Source organism: Notothenia rossii (assembly GCF_949606895.1).
Source record: "Notothenia rossii genome assembly, chromosome: 7".
Lineage (NCBI taxonomy): Eukaryota > Metazoa > Chordata > Actinopteri > Perciformes > Nototheniidae > Notothenia > Notothenia rossii.
The window spans coordinates 33,655,695-33,681,937 of NC_136905.1; the positions used below are offsets into that span (position 1 = coordinate 33,655,695).

The 26,243-nt window shown below is 41.1% G+C and overlaps 2 protein-coding genes across 8 annotated transcripts in view; one reads left to right on the forward strand and one right to left on the reverse strand.

Moving 5' to 3' along the window:
* Positions 1 to 2,998: 2,998 nt before the first annotated feature.
* On the reverse strand, positions 2,999 to 21,174 carry abhd5a (abhydrolase domain containing 5, lysophosphatidic acid acyltransferase a). The gene is made up of 8 exons (XM_079693976.1): positions 20,974 to 21,174; positions 16,466 to 16,546; positions 15,220 to 15,305; positions 6,061 to 6,436; positions 5,283 to 5,437; positions 4,671 to 4,782; positions 4,370 to 4,556; positions 2,999 to 3,397 (listed from the first exon to the last, which is right to left on the reverse strand). The coding sequence occupies exons 1-8, from the start codon at positions 21,003 to 21,005 to the stop codon at positions 3,308 to 3,310; spliced, it is 1,119 nt and encodes a 372-aa protein (XP_079550102.1). The 5' UTR covers positions 21,006 to 21,174; the 3' UTR covers positions 2,999 to 3,307.
* The window catches only part of ano10a (anoctamin 10a), a 30,344-nt gene continuing 25,237 nt past the window's right edge, over positions 21,137 to 26,243 (forward strand). For 2 of the 7 annotated variants that reach the window (XM_079693968.1, XM_079693974.1), the window contains exons 1-6: positions 21,197 to 21,272; positions 21,622 to 21,757; positions 23,212 to 23,245; positions 23,846 to 24,001; positions 24,077 to 24,274; positions 25,427 to 25,561. In XM_079693968.1, the coding sequence (XP_079550094.1) occupies positions 23,866 to 24,001; positions 24,077 to 24,274; positions 25,427 to 25,561 (469 nt within the window). In that variant the 5' untranslated portion in view covers positions 21,197 to 21,272; positions 21,622 to 21,757; positions 23,212 to 23,245; positions 23,846 to 23,865. Of the gene's footprint in view, positions 21,273 to 21,621; positions 21,758 to 23,211; positions 23,246 to 23,845; positions 24,002 to 24,076; positions 24,275 to 25,426; positions 25,562 to 26,243 lie in introns of all 7 variants that reach the window. The other 5 variants (XM_079693969.1, XM_079693970.1, XM_079693971.1 and 2 more) reach the window with 5 other exon arrangements.

A 26,243-nucleotide genomic window follows, 5' to 3' on the forward strand; every position in this document is an offset into this window, starting at 1 on the left:
AGATCACTTATAGTATCTTCTTGATTTTTTATATTCTATATTTCTATCACAGACCTTCTACTTTCCCCCTATGAAAGTATCTACTCTTAGTATTTTTTTTATCAAATATAACACATAAAAACAATAATTCAATAACATGCTTTAACCACTAGGCGGTGCACACAAGGTACACACAGCCATAATAACTTTGTATTATCAGTGTAGGACACTTATGTATGTACAACATCTGAAGATGTGTAGTTTTATTCATGCTTTCACATAATTTTACAGCATATTGCTATACTATTTCAGACTCAGTATTTACATTCTTATATTCAAAGAAAATCAGTAATATCTTTAAAAACTACAAGTCCTTTTATATCAGCTGTGCACCGTTATGGTGTAAATTAAATATAACCTATCTATGAATTAGATCAAATGTAAAAGTCAGCCGAATTAGTGTTGATACTGCAAGGAGACGTTTTGTGTGAAGAGAAATTGAAGATGTTGTTTAATTGTTGATATATTTATGATCCATGTCAAGTATTCAGTTTCGGCGCATCCAGTTTTTCCAAAGGTCTTCTCATCAAGGCTCTATAAATAAAGAACTACGGCAGATCTGTAATATGTAATGCAGCCGAACCGTGTATTACAATGCCGTTATGTGATGACTTTCAAAAAGCAAACACTCGAAATTAAGTATTATCCGCTGCCTTGTCGTGTACCTTGGAGAAAAGGAAGAGGACCTTTTCAAGGAGTTTAGCAACGTAATTCAAAACCTTGAAATAACATAAAATCCATGGGCACAGTGTAAAAACACAGGACAAAAGCACTGCTCTCTGTCAGTTACATTTTGAAGCATATTGCACTTTTGGCCACATCCCAATCAATAATATCTTAGCAACGTTCAGCATGGATAGGTGTTGACAGCAATGGCATGGGAAAAGGATTGTGTAACATTTGAAAAGTGGCTTCTGCTCTTCACTTAACCAGTTCACATATTGTATGGAACCTGCAAAAAAGATGAGAAGATACACTAAAACTTGCACGGTTGTGATTGACAAAATCTGTCCACATGCATTTAAACACTAGGCAAAGTACTCAAAACCACCTCTGTGTGTCTTCAGGACCACATTGCCATGATGACACACACATGCAGACTCAATAGGTGAAAACAATACCAGCGTTGCTTTAGCAGCTGGTAATAATGGCTCTGAATTAACTAAGAGTGACAGTTTAAAAAGTATGCAGTTACCTAATTCATTATCTCTTATGCGCTAAGCTATTATTTAATGTGCTTCAAAAGGACATGAATATCGCCTTCATCAGTGACCGGTCCACCCCAGGATCTGACCATACGCTGGCAACCATCGTGATCGAGGGAAACAAATGAATGAGCAAGCATTCTGCGTTAAATGTGTTCATACTGTTTATCTTTTGTAAAAATCGATGTGTGTGATCTGCAGATTGGTGGCCATTGAGAGTTTGTTTCTGTAGCTTTACAAAAACTTTACAGATTTTACATATTAGGCACTGGTTTTAAATATGCAAAGGCCTCTAACTTCGTTGTGATGACAGCATTTATTTGCTGTGTCCCCATAGTAATATGGCTAATGGGTTTATTTATTATTTGTGGGGCAATTTAAATGTGTGTTATTTATCTTTTTTTTCAAGATTGAAATGAAGCTCAGCGCAAGTTTTTTCAGGAAGACTATACATTCACTCCGCAGCTGCATATAATCAGCTCATCACAGGCGTTCTCTTTAACCTATTACATTTCACCTCATTCTCCAGCAGCCAAACTATAAAATGGTTCTCCTCTCTCCTGCAATCAGCTGTGATATCAGGTGTTCATGCACCTTATCATATGGCACGTGTCAATAAATGTTCAAACAAAATGAATTCTCTCCTGATTGAAACATCATGTGTTGAAATAAACAACTGCAGTTCAAAATAAAAAGTGAATTGCCTAATATTTTTGTTGTGGAATCAATTAATTTCTTTCTTTAAAGGCAAAAACATGAAAAAGCTAAGAAAAAAAACTATTGAATACAATATATTTGGAGCAACTTAATTTATAAATGGTTGTCAACTTAAAAACGTGTGTTCACAATGATGGTAATTAAGTACATACAACTTAAAATTCCTTAAATCCTGTGGTAAAACTAGTCGGAACAACTTAATCTTTTGAGTAATCAACCTCAAAACTTATGTTTATGCTACCAATTATTAAGTAAGTGGTAATTAAAAACACCTCTGATTGTAGAGGAAAAGCCTTCTCCCCTAACTCAAATAACTTTGTTGCTTTAAGACAATTTCATTAGAAGTTGTCTTGACTCAATAAACATCGATGCAAACTGTTGCGTTGATTTTCTTTGTTGAGCCAAGGCATTTGTTTTTAGAGTGTAGGTTTTGTTTTAGATGTTAAACAAAGGGAATTCAAAATCATTTTGACATACAGTATAACCTTTGTCAACAGCATGTTGGGCTTATGACTCTATTAGTAGAGGGTTATCTGTATAATGCGTCTGAGCATCATATACCTGGGTTTCCAGATACGTTTTCCAAGATAGTGACGTAGATGGCTGCCATGATTCCCTTAAACATTGCAGTTTAACTTTTTTACTTTGTCGCTTGTTTGAATGTTTTTTTCACAACAAGCAAACCGCCCAAGCAAGCCCTATCATCTATATGTGATATGATGAAGACAAACGTTTACCCATCAGAACCTTGGTAGACAGCAGTCTTTCACCAAAACCGATAACAAGTCATGGTTACCTGCTGCTGCTGCTTTACCTGGGCAGCGCAGGTGAGAAATGAGGCGAGGCTCCTGGACTGGAGTTTGAGTCAGACTGAGGAAACATGAACTATAACGTCATGGTTTTCACTGAGACTTGCCTTGATTCCTTAAACCAGGACTCCACTATTGCCACCCATGGATTCTCATTTTTTGCCTGGAACGGACTCTGGGAAAAGTACATGAGGAGGTGTCAGCTTGATAGTTAACAGCAAGTGGTGCTCAGATTTGGAGATCATTTATTCAGGTTGTTCTCTCCATTGGAAGCACGTTTTATGGGAAATTTGCCTTTTAATCTGCCGAGGGAATTTAAGTGTCTGTGTGTGTCTATGGTTATATCCAGACACACACTTATTACTTATTGCATTCTTTGACACAAATATGCAGAAATACGCACTTGACATATTTTCACATGTTATAAAAATACACTCATCATCCCTTCTTTGAGGAAGGGCAATCCTTTGTTTCCTCTGCTGAAAAAGAGTCTGTCATTGGCGCTTCCCTTTTCCTCCAGTGGTCAGGAGCCAGGCTTCAGTCCACTTTACTGCATACTTTCAAAAGTGTGTGGTTGAAGTCCTCCGGCTGGTCAGCGAATACATAATGTCCGGCTCCACGGATCGTCTGTTAACACAGAAGGAAGCTCATTACGAGTGAGCAATGCCCACAGCTATCAAAAGGCATTTTGAACATTCAAATTGATAGCCAAGTCGCTTTGGAAAAAAGCATAAGCAAAATAAAATGTGATGTTACAGTATGTAGCGGCTGTGGTTCAGGTGTTAAATGGGCAAATACCAACCAGAGGGTCAGTGGTTCTATCCACATCCGCTGTACCCAACATGTCTAAGTGTCTTTCAAGCAAGATACTTAAGTATGTCTATGATATTGAAGTGAATGTAAATTGATTTGGATTAAAAATGTAATGTTTCAGTACATGTGATTCTTAGATTAGAAAACAGACAGGTATTCCTAGGCACTCAGTACAAAGGGATTTCAATAGTTTTTCCACAAAGATCACCTATTATGCAAAATCCAATTTTTAATGTCTTTTATACATAAATAGTGTCCCCTCTGCGTGAAGAGATTCGGAAAGTTTCAGGAAAAAAGACCCACTCTCTTTTTGTCTTGATCCATTTATGTAAAAACCTGTAAGAAAATTAGCTGATCAGATTTTGGCCACTTTGTGATGTCATAACGACATTTTGTTTTGGTTTGTTTTGGTTTGGCCATTAGCCAATAACCAACCAAGGTAACCCCCCCCCCCCCCCCCGTTATCACCTGAATCTCCTCCTAGAGCACCATTGCGGTCTTTGTAACCAAATATCTCTCAGAGGGCGTGGGGAGGGGCTCCTTATTTTCATCTAAAGTAACAGACAGAGAATCAGCAATTTTGAAACAGGGCTGAAACAGAGGGGATTATGGGATGCTACAATGATCTGCTTGGTATTTTGAGCCAAACACTTCAGAGACATGTTTTGTATATAACTGAGAACTACCAAATATTGATGAAAAATAGTATAATAGCGGACCTTTAAATACACAGTTTAACATGATCTACTGTAGATTCAAACAAAAATGAAGGCACAATGAACCTACTGTGATCTCTACATGAGAGTGCGGCCTCATCTCTCTGATGCTGCTGCATGGGTTGCTGTCGATGCTGGAGCGGGACCCGTACATGATGGTAAGGGGGATCCGAGGGGGGAGCTGCTCCATCCTCTGCAGCATCGGCCTCACAGCACAGCCCTCAGGAGTGGTCATATTCTTAAAGGCCGTTTCCCCACTGTGACAAAAACAAGGCAAACAAAGGCAGATTTTGATGACAAGGCAAAAGTGACAGCAACCAAACTCCTTTATAAATGACTTTCAGAAGGCAGGGACAGGGAGGGAGACTGACCTGGGGGTTTGCACGTTCAGGTGGTAGATGTACTCTGACACGGTGTTGTCACTGAACATTGAAGAGAACTTCTTCTTGAAGTCAGGTCTGAGAGTCTGGACCAAAGTGGGCCCTGCAGGGATGTTTGAGGGTCACAACCATTATAGGATGAGGCTGGTTAATTACATTTGTCATGGTTATAAACTGCAGAGGGTTTTGAAAGGCACAAAGTCCGGGTATCATATGACTAGATCAGTAATATAGTAACTAGTTTCTGTAAGAAAAAAATATGAATACTTTAGCTCTTATGCTAAAATAACATTGGCAAACAATTTTACCATGCCTGCTTTTGTCTTTACAGAGCAATGATTAATTTGTAGAGTTAAGATTATTATAATTTTTCATTCGTTTGTACTGCATTCATTTTCAGTTTTCTCATTCATTTTCTCTATGAATCAACAACTACTCTTTGATTACCCTGCATTAACATTCCACTCTTTTAAATTCACCTAGTATTATTTGTATTCCCTGGACCCTGTTGTGTTGCAGCTACTAAAGAACATTGAAGCTTCTCCTCCTCTCATGGATCAAAGCAGCTTGAGAGTCTTTGTCTGCATCTTGTTTCAGCCTCACCTAGAGGTCCAACCAGCCTCAGGCTGGCCAGCGGGTTGAAGGGACTGAACATGGCCCCCAGAGCTTTGATCCACACCGGGACGGGCCGGTCAGCCTCTGCTGTGTCGGGGCGCTCAGGGAAACCCCAGGGCTCCACCAGCACAATGTGCTTCACTCTGTAGAAACAAGTAAATACATGGCATGTTCATGTTTTGTCTTATGTTTCGTCGGCGAGATGTTGATACGAAATATGCCAATCGACACCTGAGGCAAACCTCAAACAGACTATAAACTGTTAACAAAAGGCACGTGAACGGAAATACTGTTCAACAATTGGTCAGACATTAAGTGGGTAAAAACGTGAATCCCGGCAATTTCTACCGTAGCCTCCACCATGGAGCATCAGCAGGTTATTTTCATGCTGCTGTTAATCTGGAGAGCATATTTACAGACTCTAGCGGACGGCGCATTTGATTATATAATTAGAAAAACGTGAGTTAAAAACATTAGAACACTTTTAATGAGACGTTCTGCAGTAAAGAGGAGGCTTCCAACGCTGTCCATAGCTGCTAAATGCTTACTAAGATCACCAAGCTCGTGTTTTTATTTTTTTCGAAAATCACAAGTCAATTTTACTAAAGAGACTTCAACAGTACTAAATCTCATGGCAAATCGGATCAAAATTGTCGCATGTCTCCTTATTTGCTGATGTATCAATAAGGGATAATAGGGCCGATACATTGGTGCATCCCTCAACACAACCCAACAGCACGTTAAGAGAAATCCCATCCTTACCCACCTTCCAGGGTATTTAATGGAGTATGACACAGCCAGGTACCCCCCCAGGTTGTGGCCCAGCAGTATCATGGACTCCAGCCCTACTTTAGCCCTCCACTGTTCGATGGACTCCACAAACTGCTCCTCTGCCTCCCGGGCGTCTGTGGAGAACCGAGGCCTGCTGCTCCGCCCGAAGCCCAGCAGGTCCACAGCCCAGACGGGCCTCTGCTGCGAGAGAGAGTCCAGGTTCTGAGCCCAGAGACCCACGCCCCCCCCGAACCCGTGGAGCAGAACTAGGGGGGTTCTGTCTTTGACACCGTCTCTGCTGAAGGTCAGAGTCCACAGCCTGGTGCCTTCGGAGATGGGGACGTACTGTTTGGAGTTCGTGCTGTCCACACCTGAAAAGAAAGGAAAATATTATAAAATATACTTTTAGATACACTGTGATTGACTCACCCCGTGATGTCATTTATGTTTCATTTCATCAGGTGATGGATTATTGAAGCAGTTTGTTTGAATAAGATGACCACAATACAGTGATTGGGGGGGGAAGTTATTTAATCATTGGGGGAAATTAAATGCTGGACAAAAAAGAAAGAAGACAGTGTTGAAGATTTTTTTTTGTTGTCATAGCATAAAGTCATTATGGTGGCCCTGAAGTGCAAGTCAAAACAGCATTTCAGGAAACACCACAGCATTTCACAAAACACCACAGCATTTCAGGAAACACCACAGCATTTCACAAAACACCACAGCCAGGAAAGGAGTGAGCAGAGGGTAGAGTTGTCGATGCTTGTTTAGTTTTTCTGTGACTATCTGCCTCACCCTCTCAGACTTTCAGTTGCGCGCGCTACTACAGAGACGCGCTACCATGGAAACCAAACAATGGTGTAGCTGTATCAAAGTCAGAGTGGAAACAGTCCTGAGTAAATCTGATTTTGTCAGAAATCGGGAGAAATGCGGGAGAAATATGACCCAGGGAGGAAACCGGGAGAGGGCAGCGAAATCGGGAGTCTCCCGCGAAAATCGGGAGGTTTGGCAAGTATGACCACAGTATTCCAGGAAACACCACAGCATTTCACAAAATAGTTTGTCGTTCTTTCGCTTCCCGTCTGATGAAAGGACGAAAGGATGACAGGAGTGCGCTGGATCAAGTAAGCTACCTAGCTAGTAGCAAGCACGTTAGTTAGCATTACAGCCTTAGCCTTGTCATTTGTATTAGCCTTAACATGAAGTAACATCAAGTAACCCAAAATGTTAACCTTTTAGGCCCCACGGACCCGGTTCCGGGTCCGAAATTGCATTTGCAGGAAACAACGTCTAAGGAACCTTAATATTTAATAAACTATGAATATTTTATATCCATATAACGGGAAAAAACTCATTTAACTGATCTGTTTCATTTTTTTTTTTTTAAAAACACACAATGCTAACAGTGAGCCTCTGAATTAGCCGCGAGCGAAAAATTCTAAGCTATTACTGCCTCTCTATAGTAACTCAACGAGAGAGAGTAATGTCAAATGACAGTACAATTGACCGATCATATCTTCCCTCTAAATGGGTGGGCTTTATAGAGAGCCGAAGTCCCTCCCTTTCCGGTGGACCTCCATGGGACCTTATTTCGAAAAAATTATGGATTGAAGTCAATGGCGAGAGAAAAGTTATCTTTCGATCCCGTTTGAATTGTGCCACGAATTACACATATGATGTTTGTTAATTTAAAAGATAATTTTGCAAGTTAAAACAAATGTTTTTGCCGTAAAACTGTGAGGTAAGACTTTTTTTGTGTGGAACCGCTCAATGAACTACATCTCTGGTCTCGCACAACAACACACATCACCAAGATGGCCGTCACTACTGTCTTGCCAAACAAGGGATTGACTACCCTCACTATCAACAAAATGAAACACGTCCAGAAGAATGTCATGCAAAGCTGCCTGCCTTCCTTCAATTCTCCCTGAACTGTCTGATCTTTTTAATGTTCAATGTCAACCATTTGTGCAGATAGCATGAAGTAGAAAAGATCGCCGATGCTAATGTAGCGTTAGCTAATGTAGCGTTAGCATTAGCATGTCTCCCCCGGGGGCATCCGGGCTTAAACGGTGTATTATGGAATGATCACACCGGTGTGCAGTGGCGGTTCTAGACCAATTTGACTGGGGGGGCCACTGGGGGGCCATTTATTTTCTGAGGGGGGCACAATAAATGCAGGACGAAAAAGAGAACTAGACAGTATGAAGTAATTGGGCATAAGAAAACAATGCAATACAGTTATTTGTATTTGTTTCAGTACACTTATTTATTTCAGATATATCTTATAGTTATTACTGTTAGCTTCAGCTTAAGTTATAGTACCATTTTTGCACTAACACCATATCATATTTATATAAAAATGAAGGCAATGAACAGTTACATCTCTACTTTACATAAGGGTGTCTGCATCCCAGGCTGTAGTTTCCTTCCCAAAATCTCACATTACAGCAACAAAATCCAACAAAATTTTTGGCAAACCGATCAACAAGTGTATGCAACAAGAGTACCAGAAAATATACATTTTTAAATCCACAGAAAAGGATTTAATGTACAAGTCTACAAATCTTAAATGTTGACTTAAATAAAATACATGGATATACGTAGATAGAAAACATAGATTTCAGATGTATTATTTCCCATAAGTACAGACACGTAGGCTATTCAGTGGCGGAGCCAGGACATTTTCAGTGGGGTGGCCAGGATGGAAGCAGTGATCATTTTGGGGTGGCATTGAAATCACTATTATATGAACATAAAAATACATCTCACTATAAAATAAGGGGTTATTTAAGGCACCTACAACACACCTCTACATTATTTGGGATTAAGTGGTGGAATAGATCAAATAACATTCAGTATATCTAACTATTTTTTTCGTATTCCCGCAGGCAAAGTATCAACAAAGCTTACATTATACAAATGTAATGCAATATACAGACTGTTTAGCTTATGATGATCAGCAGCACTATGAGCTCATTCTCTCAGTGTATCATCAGGAATACAGAGACACACACACATCATTTAAATACGAGTTTTTAAATTAAATGATAGGTTAAGAATAAACATCTTAAAGTAAATAACAATAAACAATAGCCCTTAACCCTGTAAGGCAATGCTATTGGGTAGTAAATGTGTTTATAGGTCCTGCCTTCTGGCCATACACACCAGGGATTTTGGGCCCCATGAAAAGATATCACATTGGTCCCCACCACCAGGCCCAGGCCACGCTAACCAAGCACACTTGCTGTAACCACACCTCCAGAACCCAACCCACTCATTTATGCTTTAAATAACTCTACCTGTACAGGCTTGCATCTATCTTGTAGTCCAATACTAACTGCACAATATTTACTGACACTGAGCTGTGAAAATATAACACTTATGGGGGGACAGGGCTGCTGAGCCTAGAGATGGATCTGTTAGTCCTGGCACCAGGGGGAGGGACAATTGATTTAGTTTGAATAGCTGCTAAAAATGTACCTGCATTTACTAAATGACAGCTAAAAGAGGAGTGAAATTAAAAACCTGTATAGATTAACAGTACTGTCAGCTTAGTAAAAAAAAAACCATTACAATTATTATTTACAATGGACTACGCGTAGCTAACAGACATATTCCCACCACTCATAGACCACACCCACCTTTTCTTTGAAAAACTGGGTTACATACTGTCACCCTTTAGTCCCTCTCTCTTTTCTTTCTCTCCTTTCTTTTCTCTTTTGTTAGCCTGACTTTGTGAGTCGTTGAGACATGGTTCACACCTAAGTACTACCATCCCTGCTCCTAACATGCTCTCACTCTCTGCTAGAAAGTGCCAGCGGTGCTGCACGGAGTTTGGAGGCCAGACCAAACCATTACATGTAAATAGAAGGGGGTGTACAGAGGCTTTGGATAATTAACTTTTGGAAGAAAATAAGTTAAATGAATTGTAAGTTTAGTGAGTACATTATCAATATGTTGCCTATTAATGTTAATTCTTGATGAATGATGAAAGGTTACTTAAACATTTTTTTCTTAATGTTCTAAAATTGTTTAGGCCCCCGTGGTGAGGGTGTTTGGGGTGGCCAATAGGGTAGCCAGGATTCAGCTGGGGGTGGCCGTGGCCACTCCCAGCCACTCCCCAGCTCCGCCACTGAGGCTATTTAACAAACATGAAGACTGAATACAGAATGCACACCTGTTCTGCACGCGCACTAATCAGTTTCGTCTATTCCGTCACATTTCGAATAAACGTAAAACAGTGATATCTGGAAAACACACAGATTTACATATAAAAATAAAAGCAATGAACAGTTACATCTCTACTTTACATAAGGGTGTCTGCATCCCAGGCTGTAGTTTCCTTCCCAAAATGTCACATTACAGCAAAAAAATCCTGCAGCTTTTGTGATTTTTGGCAAACCGATCAACAAATAAGTCAAGATTCAAAGCCTTTGACCTCCTTGACTCAATACTAAGCACACCCAGATTGCTCAGTCTCTCATCAGTTATGATGGATCTGAGAAAAGTTTTGACCAGCTTCAATGCTCACAGGAAGCAGAACTGACTGGGATTGCGACTGCTATTTTGCAGAGTCTGAAGAGCTCAAAAAACACTTATTTATAAGGCTCAATGAACTGAACAAGCTCCACTGTACTATCAGGTCTCTGCATCCCAGTCTTTATTTTCCTATCTTTCGCTGCTGTGGATATTGATGGATAAAGAATATTTAGAAAGGACAGGAATGCATATGGAGGTGGGGTGGCAGTATACATTCAAAAGCAAATACCAGCTAAAGTGAGATATGATTTGATGTCTGCTGATATTGAAGTACTTTGGTTGCAAATTAATTTACCTCACTTGAAACCTTTGTTGGTAGGATGTTGTTACAGACCTCCAAATGCAAACTTAATTTATTTAGACAAATTATGTGAAATGTTAGACAAAGTTTGTGATCTTGACAGAGAGATTTATTTTATCGGAGATTTAAATATTGACTGGAATATGTTGCACTGTGCCCTTAAAAACAAACTGCAGACAATAATTAATACATGTAACTTGGTACAAATGGTGACTAAACCTACTAGGATATGCATAAAGAAAGATGGGTCAAAAAGTGCAACTTGTAGTGATCATACAGTATATTCACTAATTTTAGCCATGTATGTTCTCAGGCAATATCAATTCGGTAGGGTGTTCTGATCATAATTTAATAATTATCCTGAGAAAGACAAAGGTGCAAAAAGCTGGACCAAAAGTAATTGTGAGGAGATCAATGAAATATTTTAGTGAAGAGTCATTTATACAGGATGTTCAAAAGATATGTTGGAAACATGTTTTTGAGAAATTCGATCCGGATGATGCTCTTGATGTCTTTAATTTGTTATTTATGCAGGTGATTGATAAACATGCTCCACTTAGAAAACAGACTGTAAGGAACTTTAGAGCACCCTGGTTAGATGAGGAATTGAGGGATCTAATGAAACAAAGAGATGATGCAAAAAAATGTAGCTCTCTCATCAAGTTATGAGTCAGATGGGCAAATTTATAGAAGGTTAAGGAATTATGTTACAGCATTAAATAAAAAGAAAAAACAGTTGTATTATGGAAATAAAATTAAAGAGATAAAGGATGACAAAAAAAAAACTGTGGAGTTTAGTGAATGGCATGATGGGCCGTAAGCCGAAATCCACCTCAACATATCTTGAGGTGGATGGGACATTTTTGGCAAAACCAGTACAAATTGCTAATCATCTGAATGATTATTTTCATGATAAAGTAAAACATTTGAGGAGAAATATGAATCAAACTATAAATAGTAACTCCGCATTTCTAATAAAGGATTTAATTATGAAAAATAAGAAGTGTACATTTAAAATAGAAAAAGTCCCAATTACAGATGTTGAATGTCTACTAGGTAAATGTAATGATAAACCACCGGGAGTGGATAATTTAGTTGGTACATTTCTTAGATATGTTGCTAATTTTTTTGCAGAGCCTATCTGTCATATTATAAATTGGAGTATTGATAAATGTATTTGCCCACAGGCATGGAAAATAGCAAAAATTATTCCACTTGCAAAAAATCCAGCTGGACCATTTTCTGGTACAAATAGCCGTCCAATAAGTTTATTACCAGCGTTAGCAAAGATAATGGAGAGAATAATTTTCAATCAAATACAAAAATACTTTGAAGGTAACAAATGTAATACAGTGTATCAACATGCTTACAGACCTGGCCATTCCACATGCACCGCTTTAACACAAATGACAGATGACTGGAAGGGCGAACTAGATAATAGGAAGTTAGTGGGTGCAGTACTACTTGATTTTAGTTCTGCTTTTGATGTCATTGACCACTCTTTATTGTTACACAAGCTGGAACAATATGGTTTTAATTTTGAAACGCTGAGGTGGTTAGAAAGTTACCTGACAAATCGAAGTCAAACAGTTTTTTTTAATGGAAGTCTCTCAAAGATGAAAACAGTCACTTGTGGAGTACCTCAGGGTAGTTGTTTGGGACCACTTTTATTTTCTATTTTTTCAAATGACCTACCATTAGTGTTAGAAAAAGCAAAAATTGTAATGTATGCAGATGACTCAACCATATATTATGCAGCATCAGCTACAAGAGAGTTGACAAATGTTATGAATAAAGATCTACTACTGATATCAGAGTGGGTCATAAATAATAAGTTGGCACTTAATGCTGGAAAAACAAAATCGTTATTAATAGGATCAAATCATCAGTTAAAAGGTGAACCAAAATTGCAACTACATTTAAACCATATTGAAATTGAACAGGTCAAAGAGACAAAATTACTAGGTATAACCCTGGATCATAAATTATCTTGGTCTAAACAAATTGATAATGTTGTATGTAAAATGGGAAGGGGTGTGTCAGTTGTAAAAAGAATTGTAAAATATTTGCCTATGGATGTCAGTCGACAAGTTTTGGATGCTTTGGTTCTGTCGCAGCTTGATTATTGTTTAGTTATATGGTCTAGTGCTGCTGAAAAAGATTTAAACAAACTACAAGTAGCACAAAATAAGGCAGCACGATGTGCACTGCAGTGCTCCTACAGAACCAGAGTCACTGAAATGCTGGAGACATTGAAATGGTTAACTGTCAGACAGAGGTCAACTTATATTTTATTAAATGTTGTCAGAAATATTACAGTGACTCACTCACCAGATAAATTATCACAAAGGTTTATAGCGCAATATGCACAACATAACTATCAAACACGACATACAATAGAAGGAAGGTTTGTATTACCCAAATCTAAATCAAATATGGGACAGAAAACAGTCATGTACAGAGCCATGATCAGCTGGAACTCTTTACCGGTTCACATCTTTCAGGAACATTCTCAAGTACATTTCAAAAGGTTGCTAAAAAATTATTTAAGTATTATAAAGTAAATTTGAACTGTGTCTGTGGCTATGTATGCATATATTATGATGTAAACTTATTTGTATTTACTTATGTTTGGCCTTAGGATGGCGATAATTGGATGACCATTTTAGTTTTCACTTCATTTCACTGTAAATTGCATGCAATGATGAGCTGTTTTGTTTTGTTTTAATTTTGTTTTGTTTTAATTTAGTTGTATGTATGTTTATGTATGTTTTGAGTGTGTGAGGACCCCAGGAAGAATAGCCAATGCTCATGCTAGTGCTAATGGGGATCCTAATAAAGACACAAAAAAAAGACAAAACTTACGCGACTCTGGGATTTGTAGTCTTTCTAGTTGCGAATTTTTCATAGTCTTATATTTCAACAGTTTTACGACAAACTGTGACTTTTTGACAAGGAAATAATTTTTTAAGATTGACAAACATCATATGTGTAATTCATGGCACAATTCAAACGCGATCGAAAGATAAGTTTTCTCTCGCCATTGACTTCAATACATAACTTTTCCGAAATAAGGTCCCATGAGGTAGGGGAGGGACTTCGCCTCTCTATGACAAGTTCCGCCCGCTGTGAAGTTTATGCATGTGTATAAAGAAAGCCCCCAGGAAGTGCGCAGGACTCTGTGCCCAACATTCGTTGTGTCCAAATGGCGGTACTGCAACTTCCGTATCAGCCCGTGACGTCACCCGGCCCAAAACAACTTTTTCCCATTGACTAACATGGGGAAAGAGACGTCTGTAAATCGGTGGATAATTTTTTTTTAACTAAACAAACTACCCAGTATGAACTATTGTATAGCCCTTATTAGAATCATTCGGTCCTTAAAGTTGTAAAATGCACTAAAAGCCGAATCTAGATTTATTTTCTCCCTCCATTCATTCTAGTGAGCCGAGAGTGGGAGCTCGGGGGGCGGGGCTTAAGGGGCGCATGCTCTGTGAGCGCACATACGGGTTCTTCTGCTCTGGCAGCCAGGCATGACGGGTAATCTGTGACGTTTCGCTCTCTCAAAAGTTGGGCCATTTTGACTTCATGCGCTAATGAGCAGCTCTCATAGGACAGAACGAGACCCCGCCTCCCACGCTGTATCCAGTTCTTATAGAGTGCCACAGTGATGCGTCCTAAAACCCGGAACTAAGTTAGCCTTTTACCACTTCCGGTTCCTTCGACAAAAATCAATGCAATTTCTCCATAGGATTTTGGAAAATAGCTCGAAATAAGGTCTGTGGTTGACACACATTGAAGAGACAGATCATGTTTTGTTCAGCCGGATAATATCCACATGTCTACCCTACTTTTATAATTTTCTAAACATAAATCGAATCGATAGATTTATGATCGATTGATGCATTATTTTTTGTCGAAGGAACCGGAAGGAGTTTGCTTCCGGGTTTTAGGACGCGTCACTGTGGCACTCTATTATACATCCATGGTATAAAGTGGTGCAGTCCTAAAACCCGGAAGTAAACTGCGCATGCGTTCCCTCGACAAAAAAGCAGTGGGATTTCTCCATAGGATTTTGGAAAATAGCTCGAAATAAGGTCTGTGGAAAACGAACCCGTTAGATAAATGGTATACGTATAGGTAGAAAAGTCATGACTCGCCACTGCAGTTGGGTTTACGTGTATGGTGACAGTTCCTCCTCACATGAAACATATAGTAAAAACACAAACTAAATTGTGTCTTATAATCAATACTCTTACATTTTGACAGTCATATGTGCAAACTAAGGTTAAAAGAGAAGAAGCTTACAGCTCAGCATCATGTCCTCTGCAGTCTGCAGCTGATCCTCAGAGGTGGGACACCATGAGGGAAGGAGGCGGGGGATCCAGCACCACCTACACACACATACACGGACACACGTTCACACACAACACACAGAAAGCTTCATTACGTACATCAGGGACAGGGTGTCGCGGAAGGTTGGGGCTATGCATAAAGGATTTAGACAGGGACATACAAATATAACAGCATCGATTGAAAAGTACAAGAGAGCATTTATGAAGAGCGTCACATCTGATCATGTGAACTGAGCTCTCAGTGTGGTATATTCCGTCTGAAGCGGAGGGAACTCCACTGGTTTCACAGCCAGGCTCTGTTTAGGGGACAGCACATTCAAGAGAGGGGCCAGAATACTGATCAATCCATTAATAATACTTGGGTGGACAAAATATTTGCAACATTTTATAACAGTATAATCCAAAAGAAATTGGAAGCACCATCGCAGCGTCTAAAATGAGCTACATTTCAATAGAAGCTGTACATTGTTTATCATTTTCATAAAAACGCAGGGCCAACAGGTACAAAATCCATAATGAGAAATGCCCTGCATTTTCAAAAAGGATGAAAATATAAAAACACAAATGTGCCAGAGCACATGCAAATGAAGAAACATCCTCACCAACATGACAACACATGCGCAGCGTTTGGAAAATATTTGCGGCTAAGAACTGTTGAATTAGACTGATCTTATTTTATCTATTGCAGGTTATTTACTAAATTGACTGATGGGTGTATATAAATATATGTTTGCCAATTCCTGAAAAGTGCTTAATGGACCGGCAAAACTAAGGGTATGATTAATAAATAAGTACATTTAAACAATATGTTACAGGGGTGATCAAATAAAATAAATAGAATAGGGAAGTATATTTTACTTGCTAACACAAGGTGTCTCCAAATTCCCTGAGAAGTCCATTCTTATTGTATCTGAGGTTTACAGATCACAAGTGCATAAGATTGTCTCTAAAGGAGTTGTGACGTCACAAAAACCTGCTCTTCAAAAACTGAGATTTATGTGAGCACAGAAGAAGCTGCAAAAATCCAAACTGTGGGACGAATAAAGGTATAGTGATTCTGAAGCTCATGGATGTGAACATGTGTCAGACTCTGCACATACATCATTCTGCACATCCATCCAGGTAAAGGAACAACACATTTCTTAGAGGAGAGGAGGTTGATCTAAAACCATGTAGCATGTTTAACAGTACAGACTTACCGTAATGTGGAGTCAGCGTAGCCCCACACACTGCTGAGCAGCCTGTCAGCCCCGACAGCAGACATCGTTCTCTGCACAACCCTGAAGCCATAGCAGAATGAAACAAAGAGAGAGGCTGATCAGAATCAGAAATCAGAAATCAGAATTCAGAATCAGATAAAGGTTTATGGCCAAGTAGGTTCACACATAAGAAGAACTTGCCTTGGTGTACATGGTGCATACAGTAAGTAAGAAATACAACCCAAAAATACAATAAAATGAATTGAAAATATTATACATTAGGATATAGAAAAAGATGTACATTAAATCTGGATACACCAAAACACTATGTGAAGAATACTATTGCAAAGTACTTAGAATAATACAAATCAAACACGTGCAGTATTGATTACACAGAGAGTAGTTACAGTACTGTTGAGGGATAATACCGGTAAGGAGGACATATGTTTTAAATCCACACTAGATATTACTATGGATGACATTCAAACTACCAGTGAAATCCTTGTACTAAAAGCATACTTTAGTGAAGTGGAAAAAACATTATTCATATTTGTATATAATATGAGTATTACCTCATTGGCATTTACATACTTAAGTACAATTTTAAGTACTGTACTTAAGTACAATTTTGAGATACTTGTACTTTACTTTATTATTTCCATTTCCACAACCTCATACCTCTCCAGCCTGCCACCACCCCTACAACCCCCCACTTGACCAATTTTGCCCTTCTAAATATACGGTCACTCAACAATAAAGCCCACATCCTTCACGAACTCATCCTGGACAAATCCATCGACTTCCTCCTGCTCACTGAAACCTGGCAACAACCCAATGACTTCTTCTCGCTTAATCAAACATCCCCCCCTGGTTTTAATTACATCACTAAACCCCGCCCCTCACGCCGTGGTGGTGGGCTGGCTGTCATCTACAACCAGAACATCCGGACTACAGAACTCACCCTCCCCTCAGTACCATCCTTCGAATTTCTCGCCTTCAAAACCCCTCCCTCACTGACAGTTATCCTCATTTACCGCCCCCCTAAACCACACCCCTCCTTCCTCTCTGATCTCACTGAACTCCTAACCATTGCTTCATCCCTCTCCCCACGTCTGTTACTCCTCGGCGACCTTAACATCCACATGGACTCCACCACCTGCAAACACGCTTCTGAATTTTCCTCCCTTCTGGACAATTTCTCATTTACACAACATGTCACCTTCCCCACCCACGATAAAGGACACATCCTTGACCTTGTCTGCTCCACCAACCTCACAGTACTCGACCCCCACCCCTGCCCCTTTCCCCTCTCTGACCACAAACTCATACAGTTCACCACCGCCTCCCCCGTCCGCCGCCCCCCCCCCCCATCCAGGAACATCACTTTCCGTAATTTACGCTCTGTTGATCCCCAGCACCTCTCCGACCTGCTATCCTCTACTCTCCCCCTGGACTCGAACCTCAGCTCACCCGATGATCAACTCAACCACCTTAATTCAACCCTACTCGCCTCCCTCAATAGCTTGGCCCCCCTCAAAAGGAAAAATTTCACTTTTAAAACCTCCTCACCCTGGTTCACCCCTGCACTCCGTAAACTGAAGCAAACCGGCCGCCAGCTTGAACGCCTAACCATGAAATCATCCCTCACAGTTCACCATGATTCCTACAAACTCCATCTCACTACCTACAGAGACGCCCTCAATGCCGCAAAATCTGCTTACCTCTCCACCATCTTCATCGACCCCTCCCGTAACCCCAGGACCCTCTTCTCCACCGTCAACAAGCTCCTCAAACCCCATGCTGACACCCTCTCTTCTTCCACTTCCACATGCAGTTCATTCCTCCAGTTTTTCTCTGACAAAATCACTGCCATTAATCACTCCCTATCCGCTGCATCTGTCACAAAAACATCTCCCCCAACATCCACCGCCACAATTCCTCCCTCCATCTCCCTTGACCTCCCGAGCCCTCCTCCCCACGGCATTCTCTCCCAGTTCACTCTGGTTACCCCCCCTGAAATACTCAAACTGATCAGCTCCTCCAAACCCACAACCTGCTCGCTTGACCCTCTACCCACCCCTCTTCTGAAGTCCTGCCTCCCCGTCCTTTGCCCTTACATAGTCAACCTTTTCAACTCCTCCCTGTCCCAAGGAACCGTTCCCTCTGCCTTCAAAACTTCTGCTGTCACTCCCATCCTCAAGAAACCCGGTCTGGATCCCTCCTCCCTCAGTAATTACCGCCCCATCTCCAACCTCCCCTTTCTCTCTAAAACAATAGAACGCATCATCTCCAAACAACTCCACCGCCATCTCCAAAAAAATGACCTTTTTGAACCCCTTCAGTCTGGTTTTCGTCCTCACCACAGCACAGAAACGGCACTCATCAAAGTCCTCAATTCCCTCCTCACCTCTGCTGACACCGGTTCCCTCAACATCCTCATCCTCCTTGACCTGAGTGCAGCCTTCGATACCGTGAGCCACACCATCCTGCTTACCCGACTCCGGGATATCGGTATCGAAGGTACTGCACTCAGGTGGCTCCAGTCCTACCTCTCCGACAGATCCCACTTCATCTCCCTCAACAATCTCTCCTCTACCACAGCTTCAGTCACCCAAGGTGTTCCCCAAGGTTCAGTACTCGGCCCCCTCCTCTTCATCATCTACATCCTCCCCCTTGGTCAGATTCTCCGCCATCACAACCTGGACTTTCACTGCTATGCTGACGACACACAGATCTACCTCAGCACCAAATCCCCCCACAACCCCCCTCTCACACACATCGAATCCTGTCTGACTGCAATAAAATCCTGGATGCAACACAACTTCCTCAAACTCAACAGTAATAAAACTGAACTCCTCCTCGTCGGCTTCAAATCCACCCTCAGCAAAACCCCCAACCTGACACTCACCATCGATGGCACCCCTGTTTCCCCCTCCACCCAGGCACGCAACCTTGGCCTGATATTCGACCCCACCCTCTCCCTCGACCCCCACATCCACCAAGTTGTAAAAACCTCATTTTTCCACCTCCGCAATATCGCCAAACTCGTCCCTCTCTCACCCGCCCCGCAGCTGAGCGACTCATTCACGCCTTCATCTCCTCCCGCCTTGACTATTGCAACTCACTCCTCTTCGGCATCAGCACAACATCCCTCAAGAGACTCCAGCGTGTCCAGAACGCAGCCGCCAGACTCCTCACCCACACCAAATCATGGCATCACATCACCCCGGTCCTCAAAGAACTCCACTGGCTTCCCGTCTCACACCGCATTCACTACAAACTCCTGGTCCTCACCTATAAAGCCCTCCACCATCTGCCCCCCCCCCCCCCTACCTCACTGACCTCCTCATCCTCTACCAACCACCCCAGTCCCTCAGATCCACCTCAGCCGGTTTGCTCTTAATCCCCAAGGCCAAACTCCGGAGCTTCGGGGACAGAGCCTTCTCTGTGGCAGCCCCGAAGCTCTGGAACTCCCTCCCCCAAGACCTCCGTGAGTCTGATTCCCTCACCCTGTTCCAGTCCCGTCTCAAAACCCACCTCTTCAACTCTGCTTATCCTTAAACCCGCCCCTCCCCCCTCTGAACCAACATCCTCCTGACTGCTTTTCTGTTTTTGTTTTGTTTTTGTTTGTGTTTTTGTTCTTGTTTTGTTTTGTCGACCTGACTCATATTGTAAAGCGTCTTTGGGTCTAGAAAAGCGCTATATAAATCCCATTTATTATTATTATTATTATTATTTGATGCTACTTTGTACTTTTACTCCACAACATTCAGACGTAAATGGTGTACTTTTACTCCACTACATGTATTTCATACCTTTAGTTACTTTACAGATTTGGATTAATGATGTGAAATATAATCAAGTCTTAAATCGGACTTTACAACTGGAGTAAATTCACAAGCTACCAGCAGTATATACAGTCATTAAAACTAGCTGCACCTTTACCACTTTGAGAACACTTTAATGATCAATCATTATAAAACACCTCATAATATTATTCTGAAATGGACCAATATGCACAATGACTAGTATATTTTGATGCTAATACCTTTGTACTTTTACTTGAATAACATTTTGATTGCAGTTATTTTACACTCAGTCTCTGGTACTTCTACTTTTACTCAAGTTCAAGACCCAAGTACAGCATGGGCCAATTCTTGTTCTATCTGACAACAAGTTTGTCTTCAGTGTGTGTGTGTGTGTGTGTGTGTGTGTGTGTGTGTGTGTGTGTGTGTGTGTGTGTGTGTGTGTGTGTGTGTGTGTGTGTGTGTGTGTGTGTGTGTGTGTGTGTGTGTGTGTGTGTGTGTGTGTGTGTGGTGTGTGTGTGTGTGTGGTATTAACTTGAACTTTAGGGAAGTTGTGTGGTGTTGATGTTAGTACATTTAGCGTACTCCGACTTTGACTACCCTAACTATGCAGTATAGAATAAACAAATTTAGATATGACATTGAATATCGCTAATATTCCCTTTATTACTTTACAACAGGATTGGTTAGGGAGATACTCACCCTGCGCTCGCTGTCACCGCCTGCTCGGCCATTCTCCAACACGGTCACATGGCTTTCAGACTTTGACGTGGAGTCATTAAGCATGTTTGAAGCGGTTTGATTTATTGTTTGAGATTTCTGCACCGAGCGGTGCTTTAAAACTTAATTCTATGCGTCAATGAAGCTTCTGTCTCCGCCCATCGCAGCGTTACTTGTCTTAGCTGTAACACAAAACAAGCGCACCCTGCTACTGTGCTGAGGCAGTGCGGAAGTAGCTTTCCAAACATTCCCGAAACATTACTGAGCAGAGGACAGAGTTGGTGAGTAGCGAGAGTAAGACATTTCGAAGTTTTGCATATTCAAATAAGACGGGTAGTTTAGTTTGCACCGAAAGCTTTTGGTACAGTAACATGTTACATTTAGCGTTATAGCTTATACCTGGCTGACACCCTAACTTTACTGTACGTGGCGTTTCAATTAGGTACTGTTCATTCACTGTAATGCTAATGGCCAGTAATTGACAGATTTTCAAATACGTTAACCGCACTTAAAAGCACAAAAAACGTTATAATTTAGAATTAATTATGATAACATACATATTGTAATCTAACATAAAACAAGTTGATTTTTTAATGAATACATTCATTTCCTCTGTACTCTCACTGACAGGGCTTTATTGTAGGAGTGACGTCATCAATGGGATAAATACTTCTGCCTGTGTTCTGACAGGTCACTCACTATGTGCTAGGAAAAAGTGGAACATCTTCTTACAATCAAGCTGTAGCATTCGGTCCTCTTTCGTTTGGTATGTGATCATTTGAAACCAAAATCTGTCCTTTCTGAAATCAGTGTCATTTTGATTTTGATTATTGTGAATCTTCAACCGTTTTTTAAAGTCCCTTGCACAGCCACACAGGTTTTCTCCACCACAACTGATTATATCTTTGGTCACGCTGATGTGAAATACGTGATGTCACCAAACAATATCAATGAAACTGATACAAAGGTTTTAAGGGGACCTATTATGCTTTTTTTTTTTTTTTTACATTATGTTACATTGTCTTAGCAGACACATTTATGTCCCCAGTAAATTGCATAAAGACTAGTATCATTGGACTCCTTAGTTTTCTTCCGTAACATAGTGACATCACAACACTTGCGCTTTTATTGGTTAGCGCTCCAACACATTGGACATGATAGGCTAAGGGGTGGGACATCTCTAGTGGTTGACAAATCAGAACAGAGATGGCACAAAACACAAATATGAACCCTGAAAATTAGTATCATATGACATCTTTGCTCAAGCACAGCCATCAGGCTAAATGTTCGGCCTGACTACAAACATGTACACGCGTAGTGTAACCACTATCATTGATGTGACCATTTCATGGAGGTTCTGCCTCATTGAGTTCTGTTCCAAACCAATTTGCAGAGAGTGGGAGTTACTAAACTGTCCAACAGGAAGTTTATAAACACTGCAACAGGAAGTTATTAAAAAGTCCAACAGGAAGTCTGCATTGGTCCTGAACTAATTAGCACCCTACCTGACCAAATGCAATGCTGTTTGTGACTGTCAACATGCTGTGTACACATAGTTGCAAACATTTACTATTAAACTGTGCAAAACAACATAGACATGTAAACAAATTGAAGGCTACCTTTATATCTAAAAATGTTTTTCTTAGGATGATATACCTCTGTCTAGTCTGAAAACCTGTAGACACGTTCATCTGATTGTAAAGAAATTGTAGCAGCTCATCCCAAAGCTTGCCGCTGTATTTACACCCTCTGACTAAAGAAGGAGCTCAGAGTTCAGACTACATATGGAGTTGACTCCATCACTGAGGAGGAGGGGGTAGGGGGAGTTTGGAATTGGGCCATAAGTCTGATCTTGTTCAGCCTTAACCCTTTCTAAGGAACAGGAGTTCAACTATAGGCCCCTCCTATCTGATAATGACAGCAATACAACAAATATATATATTTGGATAGGAAACAATTTCTCTTAAACATTAAAGATTACAGCAGCCTGCTACTTTTTAAGCAGACATTAGCGTCTTGAAGGCAGAATGACCCATGGGATATGATCTGTAGTGAAACCTCAGCCGCTCTGTGCAGCAGTCTGCAGCAGAGTGGCTGAGGTTGGGGGGGCTGCTGGGGGGGGGGGGGGGGGGAGCTGAAACCGGCTGCTGCTACTGACTGAGCGCTCAGACTCCATGTTGTTTCTGATGTGCTGTGACTCACAGATCTCCTCTCACACAGATCATCCAGCGCGGCACCGACTGGCTCTGAAGCAGTGAGTACGCTCTCACTTTTGACAGTCTGCGCTTTCCAACGCTATTTTACCATTAATTTGATGTTACTAACATGCTTCACCACCCCCACTCCCCCTTTAGTGTCAGCTGTTTCTGTCAGTAGTCTTTGGCCCAATCCCTTGTCCACTCTGAACCCCTCTAGAGGTAACTTCGACGTCACATGGCTGCTAGGCTTTAACTGGTTTAAACGGTACAGTGCTTTGTGGGGAAATATCATGTAACCAAGGCAGAATAGGTTTACGGCCTGATATGAATGTTTTCCAGGCTCTTGCCTTACCAGAAGCTAGGTCACTGTTACATAATCAATTTATTATTTTGTCCAAACAGCTTATGATTTGCATACGAAGATACAAAAAGCAACAAAACGATAGAGGCATTTCAGCCTTTGCAGACCCTTTACATGCACACAATCCTATAGAACACACTACAGGAAAGGGAGAACCTAAAAAAGCACAATAAGACCTCTTTAACATTGTACCTTTTATAAAACGTTATTTTGCACATTAAAATAAGATAGTATATCATATACATTACATACATAATTATTTAATACTTTATTTTAAATCCTCTTTGTGGTGCAGGTGCCCTGGGCTCGGGGGAGATGGTGCCGGCTGTGTCCGCAGACTGCAGCTCCACCAGCTTCACTCCTCTGGTAGTGCTGGAGCTCGCCTCCGACACCAAGCAGGAGGCCATCGCCTGGCTGCTGAGCAGGATCAGAGACCCTCAGCAGAATGGAGGTGTGTGCACTGAATGCATTTAGACTCTTGGCGTTGTATTCATGTAGCGTTTACTGAGCCTGTCCTCTGTCCCAGGCGCTGAGCTACTGGTGGAGCAGCTGGGCCTCGGGGACGGGGGTTCGGAGAAGGAGAACCCCAACCTGTTCCTGGTGGGGGCCGAGTGGCAGAGGCTGCTCTCTGGGGCGGAGGAGGTGGGCCTCTTCAAGGAGTTCAGTGATGGATCCATGAGAGGCTTCACCTGCGCCAACAAACACAACTTCAAACACTTCGATGGTAAAGAGGCTACATGGGGGCTTGTGGGTATTTATGCAGGACATCAGAATCAGAATTCCTTTATTTGTCCCGCAATGGGGAAATGTACATTATTACAACAGCAGGACTATAGTACAGAAAAAGTAAAGAGAATACACTAGCATATTAAAAAATAACTAAGTATGCACACGTTATTAATCATAAAAAACACAATATGTAAAAAAACAAATAGCACCAAGTACACCATTGTAAATAAAGTAGCAGTATATTTTAAAAAAAGAAAAACATACATAAATCAGCTGTCCTTTCTATAGTTGTTTCATAGTTACACATAGAATATTTGATTACAACATTGAATATGGCAGCACTCTGTATCAATCAATTGGTATACATTGTTGCTAGTGTCAGAATTGCTTTGTTCTTCCCTCAGAGGGGACATTCACACTGTGACAGCAAAAGAAAAGCCTGTCTAGATGGAGAGCAAAAAGAAATCACCAGTTAATAAAAAGGCATTTGCATAGAATACAAATACAATTCAAATTAGTACACATTCAGGGTAGGCAAAGACCAGTAGCAGTATTATAATGAAGTGGAACATGCAGAGCGTAGTGTGATAGCAGCCTGATAACAGCGATGTAAGTATATATTGCACACTTATTTACAGATTTATGTAAACAGTATGAAATGTGCAAAAGAGCAGTAGCAGCCAGTAATAATAATCATAAAGAAGAACTTATTGCGCAACATTGATAGTCATAGTCTTAAGTGAACTGAAATATAATCACATGACGCGGTGGAGCTTTGTTTGAGCCAAATAAAATAAATGGTGTGTGTGTGTGTGTGTGTGTGTGTGTGTGTGTGTGTGTGTGTGTGTGTGTGTGTGTGTGTGTGTGTGTGTGTGTGTGTGTGTGTGTGTGTGTGTGTGTGTGTGTGTGTGTGTGTGTGTGTGTGTGTGTGTGTGTGTGTGTGTGTGTGTGTGTGTGTGTGTGTGTGCTCTCTCTCTCTCTCTCTCTCTCCTCTCTCTCTCTCTCTCTCTCTCTCTCTCTCTCTCTCTCTCTCCTCTCTCTCTCTCTCTCTCTCTCTCTCTCTCTCTCTCTCTCTCTCTCTTCTCTCTCTCTCTCTCTCTCTCTCTCTCTCTCTCTCTCTCTCTTCCCCCCCCCCCCCCCCCCCCAGGGGACGGGGACTCCTTCCTCAGTATGGCTGAGTGTCAGTATATCATCAAACATGAGCTGGACACACTCCGGGCCAAAGATGAGACTCATGTCCCAGGACACCCCCAGGCCAAGCTGTACCCTGGGAAATCTATCAGTGAGTCCTCCTACTCTCCGTCTCTCTGTCAGGTGTCTAACTCACTGGGATACCCAAATGAGTTATCACCACACACAGGGAAGATATGTCTGTAAATACCATGATATGAGATGTCATCCTTATCGGTTAGTCTACTGACAGCAAGTTCATTGTCAACGATTGTCATAATCAATACATTATCTAAATAGTTTACAGAGCAAAAGGGATAAACACTGTTCCAACTTCTCAACTTTAAGGATTTGCTGCTTTTTTTTTCAATGTTCTATTTCTCTTTATTGAATATCTCTGGGTGTTAGAGGGTCAGGGTCCTTTGAAGACTTCCCCTCAGCCTCATAGTTTGCTGATATTCTAAAAGCTCAACCTCTAATGGTGAACTGGGAAAAGGGGAAGCCAGACCGTCAACATACAGCAGCAGAACAAACTAAACGGAGGGCAGGGCAGGAAGTACTTCCTGTTTTTATCTCCCTAAAAACCAGAGTTTGTTTTGATTTCAGATTTCTTAAAGAAATGGGAAGTTTGGACGAGATTCACAATGGAGAATTTAGCATGGCCTTATTACTGTGAATGCTTGTGTCTCTATTGTTAATCCATCTGTTTTGAATACTTTCCCTTTCATTGACAACATAGAAACTGTATTTCACATTTTTTAGGAATGTGAGAGACTTAATTTCCTTTTTAATGT

Coding starts and splice junctions, on each gene's coding strand:
- abhd5a (XM_079693976.1), bottom strand. CDS start 21,005: ATGGCCGAGCAGGCGGTGACAGCGAGCGCAGG. Junction 6,437..15,219: donor AGAGGACATGATGCTGAGCT/GTAAGCTTCTTC, acceptor CTTTCTTTTCAG/GTGTGGACAGCACGAACTCC. Junction 4,783..5,282: donor GAGGCTGGTTGGACCTCTAG/GTGAGGCTGAAA, acceptor ACATCCCTGCAG/GGCCCACTTTGGTCCAGACT.